At 42.9% G+C, this 24,696-nt stretch overlaps 1 protein-coding gene across 2 annotated transcripts in view; it reads right to left on the bottom strand.

Annotated features, from left to right (window-relative positions):
* Positions 1-24,696, bottom strand: part of TRABD2B (TraB domain containing 2B) — a 293,392-nt gene that overhangs the window by 43,428 nt on the left and 225,268 nt on the right. For both annotated transcript variants that reach the window (XM_075759455.1, XM_075759456.1), the window contains exon 5: positions 2,134-2,224. In XM_075759455.1, coding sequence (XP_075615570.1) covers positions 2,134-2,224 — 91 coding nt within the window. The remainder of the gene's footprint in view (positions 1-2,133; positions 2,225-24,696) is intronic.

The following is a 24,696-nucleotide window of genomic DNA, read 5'->3' as shown; positions in this document are numbered from 1 at the left end:
AGCATGCCATTTATTTTTCCTTTCTGTTGTCTCACCTAAGACTGGCTGATCTGCCTGGATCATCAGACCATAGGAAAACATACAAAGCATCTAATCTTTATGGAGTGCAACCATATGCTCTCTCTCAACTCAATCCAGTACTCACGCACAACAGTATACACTGTAATAAAGTTTTGTAGTTCAACGTTCAGAACAGACCCACTGGAATTAGGGTACTAGTCCAGACAAAGGGACCAACCTGCCCAACGCTCCGGTCTGGAGGTGAGAACAGAAGCTACCAAGTGTAGGATAATTCAACTGAGGACATATGCATTGTTCTAGGCAGCAGTCCAAGTCCATTTGCTTTCAAGTATGTTTCCCCCAGGGACTGACAATTTTAGGGAAGACGTCATGAACAAGAGACACTGCTGCCAAGGTAGGGAAATGCATACACAGGGGTGCCCCATATTGCAAATAAGTCAACATTAAGCAGTGGCTTTGTTTCAAGTTTCCTGCCCCATTGCATTATTTCAAGTCTGTGATGACATGTATAGACATATCCCAAAACCATAAAGAGCAGAGACTATTCTTGGACATCTCTCATACTACTGTATCTTTCTTTCTTCTCAAGGGCTTGCAAACAGCCAATAAATTAATAGTTTCACAATTTCCAGTTGAAATACTTTTCTTGGGGAAGATGATACTTTCAACTAAATGAAAATTGCTGAGGAAAGTGCCTGCTTCCCTGAGAGGAAAGTTTCTTTGTCAGAAATCTAGGAATGGTATACTTCAGCTGTTTTCCTATAGTTCGCTTGGTTTTTCTGATTTGCTGTATTTTTAGACACAGGCATTTTTGTTGATTTTAGCAAAAATTTCCAGCTCCAGTCAGTTACAGTGTTTAATGCTCTTCCCTGTGCCATGTTGATTTTTCTCCCTCTGCCAAAGTGCTTCTTAAGCCTCCTCTGAATATATGCTCTTCCTTATGTTTGATAGCTTTTTCTTCCTCTTTTCCCCATTGTTATTTAAGACTGTGCTTTTATTGCTCAACATATTCCAAGAAGCATTTAGGATAAATGCTCTGTCAAAGACACTTATGTACAGTGGAGCCATATTATATTCTATATGAATCATTGTGGATGTTTCACAAACAAGGTTAGATCAGCCAGATTTTCCAACTATATTAAACATAGCTTTTTCAGACATGGTCTACTAGCCCTGCGATTAATCCTCCATATTGAAACTCACCTCATATTTGGACCATGTCATGTCTGCCCACCAGGGACAGGAGCATGCTGCTAACACTTTCTCCTAATGAGGATAACAATCCTATGACAGAGCAATATCTCGGCCAGTTTTTATCTGCAGAATGCAGGGGAAAGGCTAGCTTTGCAAAGCTACATGGTCTCTCACCATCCCTCCCAGTTATATTGTCTATGATATCTTTAGACAGAGACCTCGTCTAAATGGCCAGGAAAGAGAAAAGTCTAGGGGAAGAAGGAAGTCTCTTTTACCAACTGAGGACAATTTTGTGCCATATTTTATCTTACGCTAATGAAGATTGCCAAGAGCTTGGTAATCAATCCTTCTTGCCTGCTTTACTTGATTAGATAGATGGAGAAGCTCAGGGAATATTGAATCGCTTTTTACCTACTCACCACATTTTCCAAGGTGCATCTGCTACATTGAATCTGGTCCTTCAAGCAAAACTGAAATTCTATCTGAAGAAGAGCAGCCTGACAGACAGGCCTGAAAAATGAAGTTGGTGGCAGTCTACTGCCCTGCAACGGAAAAGCAACTAAAACCCCATGGAAAGAAAAAGACAAAACTGCTATGGGGTAAAATGAGCTGAACAAGATGTTTCTTGAAAACAGAAAGAAACTGTGGCACTTCTGATCTGGTATAATGAAGCAGCTGTGATATGAATAATGTCCCCAAGTGAAAAAAAACAGCCACTGAGGCTCCATATGTTTCCAAACTCACACAACGGATGCTTTACAATGCACTTTTTGTCTGGAACTTGAGTGGGAAAGGGAGGTTCCTCACCCCCTCAACCTATCTGCTATACTAATGCAATAATCTTGCTTCATCACAGAAAAAGGGAGAGAAAAAAGAAAAGGAGAGAAAGTGATTAATAATCTGTGGGCAGCTGCTTACTTTCCAATTGGTTGTCCAGGAGGGGTGTGCTCCACTTCAAATCCTGCTTGTCTCAGTACATCAATCACAGTGTTGTTACCCAGGAAGTGACCTAAAATGCAGGTAGAAAATAGCACTGTCAATCAAACTGCTCCTCTTGCTCACTTGAGTTTCTTCTGTTGAAACAACAGGTTTGGGAGGCAAGGTTACCAGAAGCTAGACCAGCTCCAAAAGCAAGAAAGGCACATTAGGCAATTTGCTGGAATTCAGACTCAACTATTCACCACGTAGCCCACTGCAGCCTTTGGCAATGGCCAGGGGAAGAGAGAGCATACAGCCCAATACGTCCTTCTTCCATCTTATTTACCCCTCCCTCCCCTCACATGGCCAAGGGACTGGGTGGATAAAAGAAAACCTAGATGAATTGCTAGTCTCGTCTTCCACTGTGGCCATCTTTATTATGTGCACAGATTGAAACTTCTAACACAGATATCAGAATGACCCTGCAGTGGCAAAAAGAATATTACTAGGGCTTTGACTGATGAATTGGAACAACTTACAACCCCAGATGTCCACCCTGTCCATCATCGTTCATGGACATCTGCTTATGAAGAGGCTCTGAAGCTGCTGTGCTGTTTGCTTGGTGCTTATCTGCCTAAAATGGCAGTGATTCAGGAATTGCTTCACCAACTGCTCAGCCACCTGCACAGCAGGGTTGGGAGGAGCTGGGATGGTAACCTTATCTCTCCAAAAACCATGAAGATTTAGTCCTGTAAATCAAGGCTCTTCACTAGAAGTGTAAGGGTCACATTCCTATTCAAAGAAGTAACAAAGAGCCCAATAAGTATTGCAGCATGTATGGGCCTTGAAAGAGTTTACTTAAGGCAGTCCTACACACTTGAGGTCTGAACCAAATCCCACTGGAGTCAATGGGAGCCCTCAAAGGCCTTTGGGTACAGATTCAATAAGGCAGTGTAATCCCTCCAAAGCTTTCAACTTATTGTCAGAGTCCCACATTGTTTTCGGGATGGGTTAGAGGTATGAAGTAAGGATGCAAGAACTCTGCTAACAGGTTTATTAAATTTCACGTAGCCCAGTAACCTGTCTCCAACTGTGGCCTGTGGTAAATGTTAAAGGTATATAAATATATACATGAATAACACAGGAAAAGGACAGAACGATCCTCCCCCATTATGTCCATTAGCTTCCAGCTCTGCATGGCTGGGTGACCCCCATTCACACCCAGGTCATTGCGTCTCAATGCCAGCTCTGAATAGACCGATTCACCACAAATGTGCTCAAGCCTCTGCCTCCATGTACTTTTTGCCCCTTGCAGCAGGGAGTTCCACCATGTGCAAAAACGCACTCCTCTGGTTTGCTGCTGCGTGGAGAGTGTGTGCTTGCCTTAAGCACAGTGTAAGTGCTTGCAGGAGATGTCTGCAACTGGCCGGTTCCATAGCAGAGCCAAATGCTTTGCACAGAAAAAAGCAAGGCAGGCAGGACATGCCCGAGGCTCTCTCCATGCATGCCACTGTGTAAGGAGCTGGTGTAACCATCAGCAGAGTCACTCCTAGGACTCTTCACCCATACTGCACAAAGTCGCTATGAATGTGAGAGTAATTCAGTCCCCAGTATTCACTGAGCCTGCATCTCTCTGCTTACACTGCCAACGAGGGTGCTAATTCGCATCAGTTGTAGGAATGATGTAGTTGTATGGCTTTTAGTGCAACTTGCAAGCACTAGTAAGAGCTTTTAGCCAAAAGAAATTTCTTTAAACGATTAAGTGTACATTTGCAGAGCCCTAGTGTGTGTTCCAGGATTCCTCCACTTCCTTTTAAGAAAATTCAAAATTTGATTTTCCCCTAACTTACATACAACAAAAGCCAAAAGAGCAGAGAGCAGTCCCAAAAATGTGTTACACACCCTCAGAGATTCAAGAAATGAGACATTTGTGAGTGATTAACTGGATTTGATCATATCCTGGTTTTTTATGCAGTGGCCAAGGCAAACAAAGGTCCCCATTCTGTCACTGGCAAAGTGACATTGAGGAACCAAAGTCAAAGGTGTCAAAGTCAGAGATGTTTCTGAGTCCGTGGTACAACACTCTACTTTCCCTGAATGGGAGTCTTAAATGCCAAGAGATTTTTTAATGTAAACAATCGTCCTGAATCCAGTACATATTTGATATCACAACAGTACAAAATAACCCAATTTTGACCACTTTAAACACAGGAAAAAAGTAACTATGCAACTATTCCTAATCCACAAAATGTCAGGACCATCAGCTCCTGACCAAAGCCTGTCAGCCCCTTCAAGTGATGGATGAAGACCGAAAGGTGACCAAAATACCTCCTGGACTTTCCATTCCTGCTCTCTGTGTGGAGACCATGATGAAAGCTGCTAGCTTGTTGGACTGGTGATCTGCTGTGCAGGATGGCAGAAGAACGTAAGCGTGGCGAGATGCGTGTTTCCACAGGGTAAGTCACCCGGAGCCGTTCAGTCCTCTGCCATACCCCTATCTCTTGGGAACTGTCCTCCATCTATCCTGGAGTTTGTGTTGGGTTTGGACCAGAGTTATGGGGGAGAGGTGGTTCCTGCCAAGCTGAACCCTACCTGTGCAGGGAATGGATATCTCCAGGGCCTCTTCTAAGACCATGGACTGAATTTCCATACCACAAATCTCCTTACCCTCTGCTCCAAGGCTTATTTCTTTAATTTTGCCTTTCCTAACATGAAGGAATACCAGCTTCCATAAGAAGAACCACCGCCCAACTCCAAATCCCTGAATAAATGGAAATCTTCATAAAAAACTTGAATGTGAACATAGTTATTTCATTTGAGATCCACAATTTAACACATGCTTAAATATTTTCATTGCTGCAGTTCAACCAAGAGAAAACAAAACAAAACATCAAAACCAAAGAACAACTTCAAACTGACCCCCAAATAATTCTTCTGAAGCTTTAACAACCACTAGAAAATAGCATGAGCAGGTCTTTGCAAAGCTTTACCTTTTTGGTATCCACCTGTTTATTTTACGTCACAGTAACGCTGTTGTGGCCAACTCATTATCTCATTATGCACAGTACAAGCAATTTGAAGTCATTCGCCACCTCAGTGATGGAAAAACTGAAAGTATGCATGCTCAAACCAGCAGCCTTCCCACCCAGCACAGACATCTTCCCAACAGTGATCCATGACACCCCTTGGCAAGGAGCTCCACAGGATCAGAGATAGTGGAAGAGGAAGGTTTGAGGAAAAAGGTGGCCCTTGGGAGGGCCAGTGCAGGTGGGTGAAGTGAAACATGAAAACACCCTCATGTCATTGCTGTACTTCCAGGGTTAAAGAATTCCTGGAAGAAATGTCTTGGCTTGCCTCCTGCTGCTAAGTCCATCGTAATTATCCTTCCCAGTATTAAAGTCCAGGAAAATTTTCTATACGAGAAATTTCTTACATAAAAAATGACTCTCCTTGGTCACACACAACTTGAGATAAGCATTCACTAGTTTGATATTGACAGCAATGTAATACTTTTGACAGCTTATGGCATGTAATGAAAACCAATTTAACCTGTATACTAGAGACAATTAAGCTCAGTTTGATTTAGATCAGTGAAAAACATCAAATCTCTGCCTCTGGCTGTCCATATGTGCAAACAGAATATATAATAATTGCCAGGGTTTTTTATGACATCAGGGGATTTAATTTTTTATTTATAGATATAAAAAAATGAACTTTATGTGTGTGTGTGTGTATGCTTCTGCTAAAAACTTTGAAAAATTTATCCTTCTGGCCTGGAAATTTTAATCTAAAAAAAAAAAAAATTCAAGAAAGTGTAACTATTGAAAAGTTAGTGCATCTAGAGACATATCAGATAGATTAGAGAGACAGAGGAATGCTCTTGGTTCTCCATCGCTATTCCCTCTTCAGTCTAAACCTGAGTAAACTATTCCTGCAGTAATAAGCAAATCTACCTTGACAACTGATGAAAACTAGATCCAAGAAATTGGAACACCAACTGCCTCGGGAAATCCATGCAAGTATGGGAAGAGCAGAGAAAGCAGACATAAAAGATTTTCTAGACAGGGACTTGAAGTGAAAGTCTGTACTTGGACATGGAGATATGCAGTACAGTGTCTCCTAACAGTTTAAGTTTAAAAAAAAAAAATCATCAGGAAAAATGTGGATGCAGTCCTTCCACCCTCTAAGGATAAGGAGATACTCATGGGATTTGCTTGTGGACAAGACCCAGTGCTAAACACAGAGTCATTTCACAGTTTGAACACAAATACAGTGGAGTGGCTAGTGTGGCTTACTGCACTTGAGGGGAGTTTCTTCATTAAATCTGATGAGGCCAACATTATTCTCCTTTCACTCATGTCTTGTTTTTTCGAGACAGAGGATCTGGAGACACTGGACAAACACGTTATACAGCATGGTTGCTAACACTAATCTAACATCTTCCATCCCTGCTGTTTTTTTTTTTTGCGTGGGTTATTTATTTTTTTTTAATTAAGAACTGTGCTTTGGACTACACAAAGCAGATGTATGTAATGCATTTCCTTATCTCCCCAAGGTTTCATTTTTCACTGGAAGAAAGAAAAAATAAACCACTTTGGTTTTTTACTAAGAAGTGAAAAATACATGGTTTCCTTAAAGTGTGCACATGCACACTCATACACACTGCTGAAAAAATGCATTTTCTTCCTTTCTTAGTGGTATATCCTGAGCTAGAGAGAAATACACTTCTCGGCCAACTCTAACAGTCACAGTCATGTATTTTCTAATTGACTACAGAAACTAAAGCTCTCCTTTACCGTTTCAGGCATTTTGGTGACCCCATCAATAGCATATCTAAGCATAAGGTTGCATCCCTCAACAGTTAAATGAACTTGGGTGTTCCTACACAGAAAAATATAACCTTGTTTTGATGATAGAAGCAGAAAAAATGTGTTTAAGCAAATGTTATGTACTTTATCTAGGTCTAGAGATCTACTACAAATTACTTTGTCTCTTCATTTCACAATTCTTTGTTCCACAGCTTAGAAGGATAAAGGGGTACAAAGGAGCAGGAGATAATTCCCTCACAAAGGACCTCCATTGCCAGAGCCTTTGAAGTTGTGCTAAAAAAGCCTTGCTAGCCCATTAGCTGACACACAGCAGAAACCTGAACTGTTTCCATGCACACTACAAGCAGAGCTATTTTCTGCACAATTAGTCATAAAAAGGGCCAATGTAAACTGTGTCAGGAGGTCTCAATTCTTTACATTCTCCACACAGTGAATCAGACGTTATGTATAACATTTTGTTGCCATTTAGACCTCGGGCTGCTTTGCAATCAGGAGGCAGCAGTCTCTATTCCTCCTCCTCTCTTGATGCTGATTTGAAAGCCTCTTGGCACCACCAGAGTGTTTATGGTAGTTAGGTTTCACAAGAATTAGCGTAGGCAAAAATGCAAATGTCAAAAGCTGCACGTTCACAGTTGGGGCAAATATTTTCTGGTTCCTTTGCTTGCTGCCTCCATTTCTCTTATTCTGAGCACAGCTGAACTGAATATTTTGGAAGCTGAATGATGACCGTGTCAAGAAGAGGCTGTAGTAAGGAGTTAAGGCAAACAGTTCAGGCAATGAAATTTATCTGGATTTGCTAATTTTTCCATTATAGCGCTCGACTCTAACCTAATGGTCTCTGGTTAATGGTGTAAATTTACTGGGGGGAACCACATGACATCCCACATTACAATTTCCTGCCATGGCTGATGTCCCAGACCCATCATAGGGAACCAGTTTTGTGGATCAACCCTCCAAATTTTTCATTCCCTTCCACTCCTCCTCCAGCATCTTAGCTGCTTCTATCCCTGCACCCAGCCATTCTTTGCTAATGAATATCATCCTTTAAAAATTGGAGACTCTTTTACTTTTTTCTTATGATGACTCAGATTTAGACTGCTACTGCTGCCAGAGGATTGCTCCTCTCTCTTCCTAAACCACTTACTTCCCTGAAATCTCACTCCACTGATAGAGATTGCCTTGAATTAGTATCTGAAGTGCACCCTGACAAGGAGCAAATGTTGGATTTGTGTACGGATCTTGCTTTTGCAAGTTGGATCTAGATGTATCTAAAAGTCTCCTCCAGCCTGAGTACCCTTCTAATGTGTAGTCTCTTATCATAAATGACACCAGGTAATGAATTAGGCGGGGGATATGCAGCACATCTAGTGATGAGTATGGTATTAGGACTGCCTGAAAATTTTGATTTTAGATTTTACTAATAGCATGAACAAAATTACTGCTTCCGGGGATCCAGCAGTGGAATTTTCTGGGAACAGTTGGAAGGATTCCACTGTTCCCCCACCTCCCCAACTGGTATGAAACAATGTGAGCCATACTCCATGCCAGAGCACGAGACATGCAGTGTATCAGCATCCCAAATACATCCCTACCCACACCTCAGACAAACCAGATATAATAAAAAGCTTCCTGGAAGCTGGTATTCAGGTTCAAACCAAGAGCTCTGGGTGGGCTTTACAAACAGGAAGTGATTTTCAATGATCCTGCACAGAACTGAGAGTGCCCTGGGGCAACTCTCGGGCAGTAACAGTGCCCCAAAATGATGGACAATAGATGCTATGAGAGACAATCTCATGGGTGAGTGAACTGGCACCCCACAGAAACTCAGCAGCCTCAGAGACCACCCCTACTAGGTCTGTTGATGCTACTCCAAGGGTCCTTGCCATAGAGCAGAGTGTCCGGTGCTGGGACAAAGCCAGGAACTCTGCACCACACCTTTCAGAAAAGTCTGTCACCTCAGGTTGCTGGCTTTTGCTCCACTGCAGGACATGGTTTTGCACTTGGAAATTTCAGCATTATGCCAAAAGCTAGGGAGGAGAGTTGGGGATGCAGGGAATGAGCTTTCTTCCTCCTTTGTTTGGCAGGAGTATCCGAGCCCAAAGCATGCCTTAAAAAATACTTTGTACAAGCCACGTGCAATGGTCTTGTAAAGTAGGCTTTCATCATAGCCTCCTTACATCATGCCACCCCTTCTCCAAGGCAGATGGAGAAATCATTTTCCCTCTCTTGTTTGATGTTGTTATTCTCTGCAGTTGTGAGGAACTGACTCATAGCCACTTTTGGACAGTCACGGGAAGCAAAGCAATAAAACATAAAAGGCCAAAATGTGCAGCAATTTGAATGTCCAGCAATCTCCCCCGGTTCTCCTTCATTCTTTGTTTGCATGTAATCACCTCTCTCCCCTCTCACTGTGAGCACTCACAGAATACACTCTGGAGAAAGGCAACACCGTAGATGGGGGCAAGGGGAGATGGGAGTGACAAGGGGCCAAAAGTTGAGCGGGTAATTCCAGACTGATGCCAGGGTAATGGAACAGATTCATATTTCCCCCGGGTGTCTGAGACCTGCAGTGCAATGCCACACTCAGAGCATCTCAGTCTGAAGGACAGACAGACCGCCATAGCCTTCTATTTTCTTACTGCCCCTTGATACAATAAACTCCCCTTGTCTCTCTCCCCTTCCACTCTTTGCTGCTTAGTCCCCCTGAGCATCCCTCCTGGTGAGGGCACGGAGCTGTTCTGGAGGCACCCCAATGTCACACCCTGGAAGTCCTTCTCTGGAAGTAGCCTGGAGGACAATGCACAGAGCCCTCAACAGGCTCAGCATGAGCTGGGACTGAGCTTACCAGTTTGAGACTGGTGCCATGCTGGCATAGAGCTTCACTTTCAAACCCAATACAGTGCCTTCACGTGGGCTCAGCCATTCAGTTCTGTGCTATCTTCAAAGCCTTTGCACACCTTCCCTAGCAGGCTTGCCATAAACATATGATGAGGAAAACAATAAAAATACTTCTTTTTTTCTTGAAGTCTAAACCAGCTATTTCACTTAGGTTAAGAAAAACAACACAAGTGAGAATTGAAGTGAGGTCACCTCCCAAGCATCTCCTCTGGCCTCTGTGTTAGACCACAGCAACATCTGAGCTGTGTCAAACCAACACACAACAGGGTTCATAGCTGCCTCAGACATTTCAAAATGAAGTGACTAGTCTAAGCTGGTCAGCCTCACTGAAGATGATGGGCAACTCCATGGAGCAATTCATTCCAACATTTCAAATACCAGGTTTGGGAAGAACATAAGCCTTCTGTGCAATTCTCCATTGACCACATGAGTTTAAATAGCTCCTTTAGCCTCAGCATCTATCAGCCACGGACGGCATGATGGCCCACCAAGCTACCCTACCACTGCCCAGCAGCTCCTGAACTCTGCACAGAGCCCATCCTTCCTCCCCATCCTTCCCTTTTCTGCCCTGTCCCCCATCTTTCTTCCTGTGCCAGAGTTTGCAAGGGACGGGGAGCTGTGTTGATCTGTGCTGGACAATGTGCCCTGGTTGGTTATGGGGCCTTTTGGGCTATTTCATATTCTAGCTTTACTTACATGGCATTAGAGGAGTTTTCCACAGAGAGAAGGTCCAGCAGAGGATGACCCTTTCAGTATATATTCACAAAGAAATAACATATCCAGGGTCCAAGCTTAAAGGGCAGAGATCTGATGAATCCAATCCCTTCCTGACAATGCTAAGGAAAAGGTCCCTTGGGGGGTAAACAACAAAGCCTATAGATTCGAAGTGTTTACATCCCAAAATGTATTTCTTGTCTTTGCCGGTATAAGTAGGAACAACTTACCAGGACAAAAAATATGTAGCAGGAAAATTCTGCGGGTAGGACTGAAGTAAAGGTTTGCCTGCTATTTTGTCCCCAGGTTTTACACTGTGTGAAGACAGGGCTCGCTCAGTCTGAGATACTGCATGGAGGATGGTGATTGGCATTTTCCCCTACAGCAAAATGCCATGACTACATGGGATTTTCTTTTTTCTTTTTAAAATTTTTTTTAAGGTGCATGCTCCTCACTGAATCATGTTGTTGGGAACACTCCTTTCTACACAAAGATGTGATGTAAGGTGTGACTGGATATGTGTGCCAATCATGGAGCTGTGTGACAGGGAACACATCTGTGTCCCTCATGTGATCCTCTCCAATGGACAGGACCAATACATAAAATCTTGGGAAATTCACACATCCCCAGCACTGCAGCAGGAGACAAGGAGATGAGGAAAACCTAGAGAAAATCCAGCATCTCTAAAAGTCTTCTCAGGGTGCCAAGACATCTCTGGGACTGGCGCAACCAGCTAGGACCACCAGACCACCTAAGTATAGATGGCCTGGTATGAAATGCACTATCTTTATGTACAATATTGTTTGCTGAGCATCGTCAACACCTCAAGCAGTGAGGAAATCAGTAAGGAAATGCAGTCTCATTTTTTGCCCAAGGTGCCTCATTAGTGTGCTTGCAGCCTTGCTGAAGTAGACAACACACTCCCATCTGAACCAAAGTTATCAGATCTTTTCACGTAAGCCACCACCTGGCCTCCCGGACAGCCGCCACACTAAAGTCCCGACAGCTGGCGCGAGGCAGGTAGCCTCCGAGCGAAGTGTTTCATATCCCATCGCAAATCCCTCGAGCCATCCTGAACTAGTCTGGAATGCACATGGACCTGCTTGCCAAAGCCAGGCCAGGGTTGGGGTAGGGGGGGAGAAAACTTGTTTCCACATCTTCCTGCTCCACTCTTGTACTTTGCAAAGAAGGTAACTGTGAACGTGTTACTAAAACACCTACAATGACTCGATGGAGTCTGAGCTCAGGGCAGCTTCCAGTCTTGGAAAGCTCCTTGGTCAACAAAACAGCTTTTGCACGCAGAGTATCTCATTGAACTCGTGGAGACATTTCTGAGGCGTGGCCCAGCAAGGACCAGATCTTGTGGGACCTCAGCCGTAGGACACAGCCAGTACTATGAAACGCAGCATCCTTGCCTGCCTTAGGCAAAGGCTTCTGGCAGGTAATAAGGATGTAGTTAGCAGCTTTCTGTAGGAAATATATAGTGGTGAGGACACTGATATATCATTGCAGGCTGTGGGAATCAGAAGTGAAGTGACTTCCAGAGTTGGACTACTGAGTTTGTCTAATCCCTCTTCGGCCTCATGTATGCATTTGGCTTCCACAATAGCTTGTGGCTGCAATTATGCATGGTGTGAAACAGCATTTCCTCATGTTTGTTCTGAACCTGTCCACTGACAATTTCATTAGTCTCCCCCCAGTTCCTCCAGTTTGCACAGGCACAGCTCTAAACCAAATTAAAAACCCACTGTAATATTGCTCTAGTGTGAGATTAAACCACTCCAGGAAAGTTAGTTGGGGGCAATGTCTGTCAAATCTGTGAAGTTGCTGCAAAAGACTACAAGACAGGCTGTCATTTTCTGTTTGAAAATGAGTTTGAAAACCACAAATCAAAGCTCCCAGTTGACAAGGCATGGATCCTTGCTTGTTCTTTCTGATTTTGACCTCATAGTCAACTATTTTACAGACCACACTGTTTTCTTCATCTTTTCCAGGAGCCCCTTTCTCGTGGTTTATTTGGATTGTGGATGCCTCACAAGTAAAAAACGTGGTGATGCCATAGCCCAAAACACAGTCATTCCCCAGCTAATTGCTGGCCTCCTGAAGTTTACAGGCATAGGACAAACTGTGCTGGAGCAGAGAGTACCAATACTTTCCAGTCTGCTTCTCGAGTAGTGCCATGCTGGCATAGGAAAACAGAAGCCGTTTTACCAGACTTTTAAAAAGGAAACTCCTCAAGAAAACCAAAATCTAGCCTCCTTAGTCACTATCTTTTTAAATATAAAAGCTTCACGTTGCTATAGACTGTCGATGGTTCATGCTTTTCCCAGAAAAATCCAGCTGGCCACTGGATGTCACTGTTGTTGCAGAAAAACTCAGCAGAAAGTTCACAAATCAGGCTGTGAATAAGGTGAGGTGAAGTCACTCAAGCCTGGAAATGGCCTTTTCTTTCAGTTAACCAACACAGTGCCGGTGGCACTTGGAGGCTGCCCCACCAGTGAAACAACTGGAGGCAAGGCACACTCAATGGCACTGAGGTCTCCATCACCATCTGAGGGCAAGGCCTCCATGGAGCTCATGGACCCCAACTCCCTTGTGTCCAGATGCTTGTCTCCTCTTCTTGCTAGCTGCCCTCTGGTTTTGCTGAGATGTGCCCCACTCAGCCCCTAGATCCACATGACACACCCAACCTGGTCTTCAGTTTGGACTCAACCCTTTCTCTTCTGCCACATAGCGGAACACACTGCAGCAAGCACCTTTCCAAGCTTGTCCTTGATCACGCATTAGAAGCAATGACATGCAGTTTTGCTCTGTGGTTTTAGCTGGCACTGCTGAAGGGCAGTTCAGCATAGTTGCATGACTTTAAAGGTTTCAGCTGCTATCTCCATCAAAACCAGCTTTGTGTTATACAGATCATTTGCTGCCTCTGAACAGGCATCTCCAAATCCACTCAACCACACAGAGGAAACCTGCCCTAAAAGATTTTCCTAAGCCTTTAAATTCAGCTAGTGATGCCTTTGCACCACCATGGTGAGCCTTGCCAGTGCAGGAAAAGGACTTTTTTTCAAGGAGTGCTTTGAAGCCACAGGCAGAAGTCAAGAAAACCCTTTCAGGGTCACTAGGTGCAGATGGTGCTGCTGTGGCATTTCAGGAGATATAAACTGGGACTTACTTCCCACCTTCCACTCCAAGCTCAAGGTTTGCTGCTTGATTCATGCCTGCTGTAACACCACGAAGCAAACCCACAATACAAGGTAGATCAAAACAATGAACTATTGCCCCTGAGGAGAGAAGGAAGGCAGGAACACACCGCAGACACTTGTTAAGCTGCTTAATATGGTGTTGCAAGATCCTCAGATACATGTGGTGTGGGAAGAGATCTAGAGTACCTACATCTGGAGATCAGTCTCTTTTGAAGTGCAAAGCATGCCCAAGGCTGTGGAATAATAGAAAACTGGACTAGAAAGTACTCATTTTGGTTCCTCTAAATGCCATAAATCAGGATCAACTCTGCCTGAGCATGACAGATCAGATCAGCTTTGACCCTAAGGATGTTGGTATAAATTAGAAAAAGGATCTCCATAGGACACTTTAAAAGTACTATGGTCAAAGCATTTAGATATTTCTTGGCTATGTTTTTTCTTTATTACTTTTTCTTTCTTTAAAAGCAAAACAGAAGGAAGAAATGCTTTGGGAAGGATGGACAGTTCCTTTGGCTAAAGGTCATGCGGTGGAAGGAGCCGGGGTTCCTAGCCAGCAATGGCAAAGACTCTACTAAGAAGGTCAGTAAATCTTATCTGTCAGAGACCATCTGTCTAGCAGGAAAAGAGCAGACACAGTCCTGTGGTTTTCAGAGATTCTCAGCTGTAAATGTGGTCACACACAGTGGTCACACCCAAGCTCATATGCCACTTCTCTTGGACATGCCTGTCACAACCCAACAGTGACGAGCTCCATCTTGCAAACACTTCCATTCGTAAGCTGCTTTGCACATGCAAACAGTTGTATCAAGGCTCCACATCCCCATGCGCAAAGGATACCTTGCTCGCAGATGTTAAATTTAATTAACCAAAAGTCATAGAAAGCTGTATTCCTGAAGTACTAATTCGTACATGCTATGCCTGTGGAGTGTTTCTTTTTATTACAAATTTATTCCTAATTAGACCATCAAATGTGTATCTACATTCCTCTCTACTATTTATCTTTGTGAATTCCACCCACGCAGATCTATTCTCAGCCACATGGCCAAACATCCTGACTAATTTCAATTTAGTTTTTTTCTGTACAAATGTATAAACACACAGATTTTCTATATACATCCACATTTCGAGCAAGCAGAAATATTTGATTTGAACCACCACTGCATTACTCTGGTTTTACACTGGTATAAACACTAGTGGTTTTCACTGTTATCTCCTGCTGCCCAGCTGTGAACATTGGCGAAAAGGAGCAACAATGAAGATAAGCACAATTTATCTGAATATCTTTCTCATAATATTGGCCCAGTGAGCAGACTTCTAGTGAAATCAAAAAGTGGGAGGTTCAGTGATCCTGTTAGTTTTCCACAACACGGCTGTCCACTCTGACACATGGTCACATCCAAAAGTTGAGTAAGTTGTTATGGAAGCTCAGAAACCTCAAAATATACACAACAGATTTTGCAAAACATTGTGGTTACGTGGGTTGAAGCAGGCTTGAGGAATACGTTAAAGTCCAAGCAATCTACGCCTTCACCCCCTTTCTGTTAACACATGAGTGTGCGCACACATCACCAAGCTCGCATTGTAATTTGTAGTTCTGTTATTCATAGCCTTCATTAAAGAGTAACAGCCCCTGTTTGACTATCAGGAGGCAAAATTGTTCGCACATGTGGACCAAATAGACACACCAAGCCTGTGTCCTTATGGTTTCTGAGTGACAAGCTTAATAAGATTACGCTTGATCTTTCTCTTAATAAAGCTGGATGACATTCAAGCAAAGCCTGGATTTTGTTTTAATGGTACATTAAGGGAACCCAGAGTTTGGCACAGCTGGAGGCCTGAACCATCGAACAAAACTTGGCACTGCCAGCATTCCCTTATGATCTCAGACCTCACATAATGAATATTTACATCTATATATACACACATGCACATATATTAAATACCTATCATTAGCTGGTCAAGGTCAATGCTCTGGCTAACAGAGCTGGATGTAATACCAGGAATGATGATGGTTCTTTTTTCCTTGTGTTACGAATCACACAAATTAAGCAACCTACAGTTTATAGAGTCTGCAACATGATGGACTGCTTTTAAACCACACATACCAAAAGGAAGGAGAACAACTCCAAGAAAAAAACAAAAGTAAAAGAGAAGCGTCATCACCTTACTGTTTAAACCTGAACACAGCAGAACACAGAGACTCCTGCTTAACTTTAATAACACCAGCAGCCTTAGCCGACTCCGGGGGAAGCAATCATTTGCTTGAGATAAGTCAGGGCTCGCGTGTTTTGAAGCATTACAGGTTAGAAGCTAAATAGCGTTAGCTGAGTCACACTGATTTAAACCATCATTGCAACTGGCCCAAAAATTACAAAAGACAGAACACAAAGAAATCACTTAGAGAAACAGGAAGATATAATACCGAAATTTTATTTTGCAAAAAGAAAGAAAAAACCTCTCCCCAATGAAGACTTTTGGAAAAGGAAAGCTTCCTTAAGGACAAAGTGAGCAGTCCCAACTTCCCTGTCCCTCATCCGTGGCAGCTGTTATTCCAAGGGTATGGCTATGCCTCTGTGTGTGCTCAGGCTGCGTGTCTGTGTAGATGTACCAGTCCTACAGATAAGTCAATGGGTCTCAGGCTTAAACAAGGAGTTCATGAAGAAGCTGGGAATTGTATGAATATGGGGTGAGGATTGTTTAGAGCGTGTAATTTATTTGCCAAAAAATTCATATGCTGAGGAATACTGATGAGGAATTTAAGAGTACTGAAATACTGTTTCCAAAACAAAACGAAAAAATAAATCACGGTTTTATTTCACAGCATTCAGAAATAATTTACTGAAATGTAATATATGTACATTTCATTTCAAAAAGAACACAAACATGGACATTAAATTAAACAATTAAACACTTTGCACAGCCTGAATTTTCTTCCAGGCTTTTGTTTTGGTGAGAAAATGAAAACATTTTTGTTCGGCACTGACCCAATATAACTTCTCCCTCAATCATCTGGTTCAGCCGACAAAACAAGACATAAATAATTTCCACCACTCTAGACTGAGCCCAGGTCTCTCTAAATGTGGGTGAATTCCTGGTCCTCAGCCTCTCTTTTCCTTGAGATCTATGGGCAGTACCATAAAGCCTGAGCAGCTTCCCCAGCTGTGAAGGACATACCCATGGACAAGTGGTTCACACTAAGGCCAACTCAGTGTCTGACCATGGAGAACTGGGCCAGGACAGGTACTTGGCAGAGCCAAAAATCTCCTTACAGAGTCCTATCTTCTTCCCTTAAAGTCAATAATGAGATTCCCATTGAATTCATGGGAACTGATCAGAGCTTTGTGCTACAGAAAACTACATGGGGAAATTGTGCTTCCATTTATCTTCAGCTCAAAGCCTCAAATTCACTTGTGGGGCTACACTCCTGTCCAGCCTAGCTCTTTATTCTTGGTTACAACACTTAAAAGTTTCCCCTTGTGTCCAGTCTGATCAGAAATCCACTGAAATCAACAGAAAAATGCCCAGAAGGCAATTCCTATGCAACCTGTGGTCCTGACTTTCAGTTGGTTTGAAGATGACAGAGCTCCAGAGTACTGAGCACATGAATTTAGAGGTGAGCAGAACATCAGTGGGAGACAAGATCCTCTTGCCTAAACAGAGGCCTATGTTATTACGTAAAAGTACTAAGAGAATATGCATTCTTGCAGGAATTCATCCAATAATTACCTGCTTCAATAATTATCTGCTCCCTTCACTGGATGAGACTGAGATCATCCTTGACCGAAATAAGAAATTCACTGTCGGTCCTATTGGCATTTTTGTGTCCAAATCCTGCAGTATTTTTCATCCCACTGAACTCCACCTATAAAGCTCTCATACTATATTTTGGCTGACTATTCTGGGCTATTATATAAGCCCTTTGGCACTGGCCTGTCCCAGATTTCTCCCAACCTCCACACTTTTTCTCACAGCCAAGTTTCTGCAGGAAACAAAACACTTTTCACTGAGGCCAATTAGCTCAAGAACGTCAAAAGAAAAAAAAAATCAAAAGGCTTTGGGTCAGTGACAAGAGCAATAGAGAGGCCAAGAAAATGAAAGGGACTTGTTCTGAAAATGTTTTTTACTATGTCAGAGCCAATTCCCAATAGAGTGAAACAAGAAAAACATTCCTAGAGAGATTCGAGATCTGTCGTGAATTCCTGAGGCACATTAAGAAGTCTCACTTTCCCCTCTGTCTCTCATTCCTTTATGAGGTACATCATGGGGCTCCAGAAAGAGGGTGATAAGTCCAGAGATCTGTACAGTGGTCCCAGACATCCAAAGTCACAGTGAACCAAGGGTTGGGGAATCCTACAGTAATGCTCCAAAGTTTCTCTTACTTTTTTGGGAAAAATGTAAAAAATAAAAATTGGAATCAAAACTCCATTTGAAAAAGTTTTCTATGTGATTGAGATATTGGGACTGCTGCTCTCAAGAAACACTTGATTTCCTTGCAAAGTCTGTGCCCCTGCTGCCCCATCTTTAAAAGAAGCATAATCCACTTTCCTCCCGGGATGATACTGCCTTTCCCACCATTGCCACAATGCTCATCATCGACTCCACATCCAGGATGAGGAGCCCCACCAGAGCAACAGACACCTTTTTCTTCCATGCTTGTAGACCTCAGACCTGCAGACTTGTCGGTATTAGAACCGAAGCTCACTTTTCAAATTGTTTGAAGTACTAATTCAAAGGATTACTAAATATCAGTCCTAGAGGGCCCAAGGCTGCTATCAGGGGAAAAAAAAAATCACTGTCTTCCAATTAGGCTTTATTTAATGATGGACTTTGCATTCCCTAATCTCTTTGGAAAATAAATGCCATATGGCATCATAATATACTGAGCAAGGGATAGTCAGGCTCCCAGCAAATAATTCATAATGACATCTTTTGGGTTAGTTTTTATGATGTGCTTTGTAGGACAATGCCATGAGTTGATCTTGAATATTTCACCATGAAAACAAAATATTCCTCCTGACATCTAGCTCTGTGTTCACAGGTTCATTTTTTCTGATGATTAATTCTGAGTTCATGCAGAGTGTGTTCAAGATTACATGGATTCATATTCAGTTGACCATATCTGAGAGGATTATTTTAGTGTGCTCCAGTTTATGGCCCATGAAACATGATCCCTCTTGTCTCTCTGTTTCTCTCACCGTGCTGGCAGTACTATTCTAACAACCAGTACTGGGAACTCATATTGTCAGCATCACAGTGGAAAACAGCTATTTTTCCTCTGTGAAAACCAGCTCTCATCCAATGCCTTACACTTGTTCTGCTCTCAGTGCCTACAGCCAAAGAGAACGCATCAAAATGTCAAAATGTTTTGAGGGCAATGCCCTTGAGAGTAAATCGACATTTCGGGTTTGCCACAGATTGGTGCATCTAGCACATATATTACTGCTGTTACTAATAATACTAACTGAATAAGACAAAGCATGGTGGAAACACCCTGATGCTGACTGAAACCATTGCCTGTATCTCTCTGAAGAGCTGTGACCCACATTGCCTACACTGGAAGATGTTTCCATCTCTACCCGAGAGACCAGTACTAGCAGCGCAGCGTAAATCTGGCATACAGCAGGCAAATGTGCCATTTAATAATTTTGGCAACGTCTGACCATCTTTCCTATCCCGTTATCATTATCTTCAGCCAACCGCCAGCTGGCCTGAATGGTGCTTGATGCATGAAATGCAGAGGAGCTTTCAACTGACAACACCCTGTACGCTACACATAGCAATATAATTTCATGTGCAGCCCCCAAAGATCTCAAAGTAGTTTAAGGACAGAAATTAGGGTTCAATTCTGTGACCCTTACTTAATGAGTGTGAGCTACTTAGAAAGCTGTCCCACTAAAAAAAAACAGAATTGGTTGCAGAAATCTGTTTAATGTGCAGCCGTGGAATTTAAAAAAAGTAAAATTATTCATACTGTGGTGGTTTCTCAAAGCCACAGTCCAACCATATCTCCTGGTGCTATATTAAAGTAACTGAAACATGGAGTGTTCCTATTCCAGAAAACCCTGTCGCTGGTCAGTAACACAGTTACTTTGGAACCAACAAATAATTATTTTCCCAGATTTGCAGGCAACCTTGTTGCCTGCAAAACAATATACTTGTTTTGTGAAGTAGCCTAAATCCACACAACTCAATAGCTATCCCAGAGCTTCTACTGCATACAACCTTGCCTGAACCAACAGGCAACGCAACTTGCTCATGAGAAAGGGAAGGATTTGAACTATAACCTCAGAAGTAAAATGCCTATAGCAATGACCTGTATTAAGCTACTGTTTTTCAGTGTCATTACTGCTGCGTCCAGAGTTGCTTGGATTTGGATTTTCTTTTGGTATTATCATCCATCCCTTTCATCCCGTCACCGTGACTGCACACAGAAAGCAGAGGTTATATACACCGTTTCATTTCAACAGAGAGCGCCTTTCACAACCCCTCAGCAATTTTCTACACAGTGTCAAATGCACTAGACTGGGTAGAATGTTATTTTTCTTTGACTGATGCTGTCAACACGTTATCTGAAGTCTACCTCTGAGTGCAAGAGCTTGGTGAGAGTGTTTGCATTGCACTTGTGCGTTACGCTACACCCATGCTCGGGCACCCTCTGCCCCATCACTCACCAATGCCATTTTCTGATCACTTGACTGCCATTTGGATGACGACCAACTCCAGCTCTCTGAGCACAGAACACTCAAGAAGGAAAGATAGTTCTTTCAGCTCAGTTTTCAGCTGAGACTCAATGAGTTGCGTGTTTATTCCTTCTTTCTTGAAAATAGAGCTTTCCTGTAAATACTACATTTACGGGAAAGACCAGATCCCACAATTTTTTCACTCTTTACGGGGAACTGCAATATGCTCTTGCCAACATTTTGCAAACGAAGACAGGAGTGAGACTATCTTTCAGTAAGTAATAAATGCAACACACTTTATCAACAGATCGCAAGTACATTACTACTATGTGGTAGCAAACTGAGTTTCCTTTCCATTATATTCTCTACACTTCAGTATTACAGTTGAAATAGTCAGAGACTCCTTGATCTGATCACAGAAAAGACAGCACAGCTTAACCTTGACTAGCTGGCAGTCTATGATAGTGAGTAGCAAGGAACACTCTATGCATCTGGAATTGCAGGGGAAACGCATCTCATCCAATTTTCCAGGAAATAATTTGGCCAGGACATCAGAGAAAAGGAGTCTCTTTGAAAGCGTGCTACCGAACCATTAGTCACTGCAGCCTCTGCCCAAGGCTCCTGAATCACCATGAAAGAGAGGACCTCACCGTCCCCTGACGGCGTGTGGGGGAACAGCCAGCGCTGATGCATGAGGTTGAGAATTTCTCCTGAGCTGCCAACAGTCCCCCCAGCACCTGGTTTTCTCTGCTGTGGCTTTCTGCCATCTGCAGCCCCTGCGAACCGACAGCAGTTAATGAACAGCATTAAAGACCACTTGCCAGCCCGTGGCACTGGAGCAGCAGAGCGAAGACATGAGGATGGGATAGCCACAACACGGATTGGTTTCCTTTCCAATATTGAGCTCCTTTTCCCTAACACTGTTTTGCTGTATTCAGCATCCAGTATGCTGATCCTGAAAACTCATAATATTAACAGTTCCACATCCACACAAATGCAGATGTATTATACATAGAGATACACAAGTACACGTATCTATTTTTCTGTAGATGAAATATGGTATTTATGCTTTATAAGATGAACAAGGAGAAGAGAAAACCAAGAATTCTGGGCTGATGCCCAAACCACACAGCTTTGAAATCAGTGGTGTGTTGAAAAAAAAAAAACAAACCACACAACAAAAAACCCCCTACATTTCCTTCCAAGAAAAGTGTCTAAGTTTTCCAATCTGTTTACGACTGATGTCTACCCACAAGAGACTAAAATCTGGGCTGGATGAGAATGGACAGGCATACAACATCAAAAACCTCTCCTTCCTGAACTGGGGAACAATACCGTACACAGAGGCAGACCCGGTGTTGCAGAAATTTTTCCCCAAACTGTTATATCTGCTTTTAATTTCCAGTGAATCAGCAAACACATCTGTGAGCTACTACTCTCCCAGACCAATCCTCTTTATTTTTTTATTCTCAGAACTCATCTCTCTTTTTCCCCAACACCTGCTCACTGCTCCCTCTGAAACACAGTTCAGAAATATTCAAGTACTCAGAAGTATTCAAATTTCTTTCTCTGGAAGAGGCTCTCCTTAGCTCTGGCTTTAATTAAATAGTATTATATGTGATGTAGAGACGGGTGAACTAAAAATTACAACAATAAAGGCAACTATGAGTCTCTAACAGAAAAAGTTAGGATGCACACTGATCTCCAAAGGCTGGAGGTAGCTGAGAAACATGATAAATACAGTTCTGCACAGAAACAATATCCAGATTACACAAGTCCAACCTCAATATATAACTGACCCAATCTTAGCTAAGCAGTATCTAACCCTAAGAGTCTCTACTAGTATTAGCATCATTTTTCTGGAAAGTTCAGTTACTGCCTACCACAATGGAAGTATTCCTCAGTATCAGCTAGATCTTTTTGTACCTTCAGCTCTGAGCCAAGGAATTACTTATGTGAATCCTCCTGAAGTCACAGATCCAGCCAGGCATTGGAAATGGACCTAAATTGCAAACCCCATCACTTCTCACTTCCCGAGTGCAGATGCAAACCCAGAGACCAGGTTTGGAGCAAGTGTGGTCTGTACCCCAGGAGCTCTGAGGAAACATAATCTGCTCCTCAGATTATGCCATCGTGGAGTTGGTTTTCCTCTATGGTAACGTAGAGCTGACACCATGGGTGTGGTGGGGTGTCTGGGCAGAGACCAAACTCCTGCTAATGGCTTGTTCTTTCACCTGTGCTTGATTGATGATGCTACTTCAAACACTTCTGTAGTCAGGATGTGAGGCTGGGTCTGCATAAAGAAATGAACTGCCATTTCACCTACCAGTCATCACTGGGGCGATTGCCCAGGACATTGCAGCCTCCAGGTTAGAGCTAGGACCTGATGGTGGGGATGTCTCCATGGGAGGACACCATTACTACTTATATCCCTTCTGCTCTCCTTAATACAGTTGCCAAATATTAGTGTGGCATCAATGCCTTCTTGCAGCAGAGGAGGGAATTGTACCATCCTTACTTAATAATGGGAATCCAAAGTATAGAGAAGCTAAAAATTTGTCCCAAGACCAACAGATAGGCAGTAGCAGAGCAGGAATTTGAATATAGGTCTCCTGAGACTGATGGTCATATCTTGAGCTCTCAGAGCATGCTTTGCATGCTCAGCTTAAGCACAGCCTGATAACATCATGTATGAGCATTTCCCTACTTACGCTGGGACCTTTCATCTATGAGACTTCACAGCTCTTGCTGTCCTGTGTTTAACCTTATGCTAAGCAGATAATTTATGACCACACCAATTCCAAAAAATAAAAGTAAGAGCTGTAGTGCTATATTTGAAGTGAAGTCTGGCAAGATATCCTGCTCTCTTCTCCACAAGTACTTTATGACAAAGCCTGAAATGGTTTCCTGGGATGTAGTATATCTGGCATGAGTCCCTGCCAGGCAAAATCTGGTCTTGTTTAATTAGCTCTCACAAATTTTCACCATTCTGCTTTCTCATGGAGGTCTGAACCACAGCTCCTGCTGTCCAGATGCCATGGGGAGCGAGACACCATGTCCAAGGCCACTGCTGGTGGCCCGGTTGTGAAAGCGCCTGATGGAAACTTATCTCATTAAACTTTCGAAAGATGGATGCTCTGGCATTGGAGCAGCTCTGAGCTCTCAGCTGGAGTTTCTTCTGGCCTCTGACTCTCTCTTTGTAATATTTTAGGTTTTGCCTGCTGGAAAATGACTTGTAAGAATGCTACCGAGCGCCAGTGTTTGGAACCAGATCTGTTTCCAGCATTCCCAAATCCTGGGATGCTCAGAGCTGATGTGCTGACTCAGATCACTTGAGATGAGCAAGTTAGTGAAAAGTTCAATCCGGTGGTAATGAGGTCTGGTTGAGTTAGACCTCTGTATGATTTATCTGGCGCTTTGTAATCAGTGTAGAGTGTTAATGTCATCCATTTGCTTCCAAACCTCTGCTTGGAAAAGAGCATGGCTAGTCAAAGCAAATGCCTCCCAATCTTCCAGCGTCAGCTTCTTTTCTTTATGAAATGTATAGTTCCAGATCTCTGCAGAGGTGCCTCGCAGTTCAACCCAATCCTCTGAATTAGCATCATTACTCCTATTGATTAGTAATTGGTTCAGCCACATGACACTTGCCAGCTCCCTCCTGGAGACACTGAACTTTTTATAGAGCATAACAACAAAACTCACCCAACAAGTGTTGAGATAAAAGCTGTTATCATGAAATACAGACATTTTATGAAAAAATCACAAATTTCATACAGTTTTGAAGATTCACTGAAAATAAACAATAGGATTTGGTGGATGCAAATTATGGCAAGTTATCAGGGTTTCCCAGGGCTCACGCTCCCTCAGCTGCCTTCTGTACACTACAGAGCTTTCACCAATAATTACTGGAAAACATGTTTTTGTCTCCTGAGCCCTGTGGTCTCCATTACATAGCTTTTTCAGGGCCCAATTTGTCTTGTTTAAAACCTAGAGAGACTATGCTATGGAGCACGAAAGTTTATGGGTGTGGTAATTGGGAAAGCCCTCTGGCATACAACAAAATATCAGGGACCATAAGGGAGCACCAGGGCTTGCTGCAAGTGCACAAGGAGCTGGACTTGTCTGTGGATCAGGGGGTGTAGACTTTGCCTCGTTTCCTGCAACTCACTTGGAACCAGGGCTCTTCAAAGGACATCATCTTTCTCTGCAGTTTTCATAAGAAGGCAAAGTTAATGCTGA

The sequence above is a fragment of the Balearica regulorum genome, chromosome 8, assembly GCF_011004875.1.
Source record: "Balearica regulorum gibbericeps isolate bBalReg1 chromosome 8, bBalReg1.pri, whole genome shotgun sequence".
NCBI lineage: Eukaryota > Metazoa > Chordata > Aves > Gruiformes > Gruidae > Balearica > Balearica regulorum.
The sequence above is the reverse complement of the archived record's forward strand: the minus strand, read 5'-3'. Positions and strand labels throughout refer to the sequence as shown.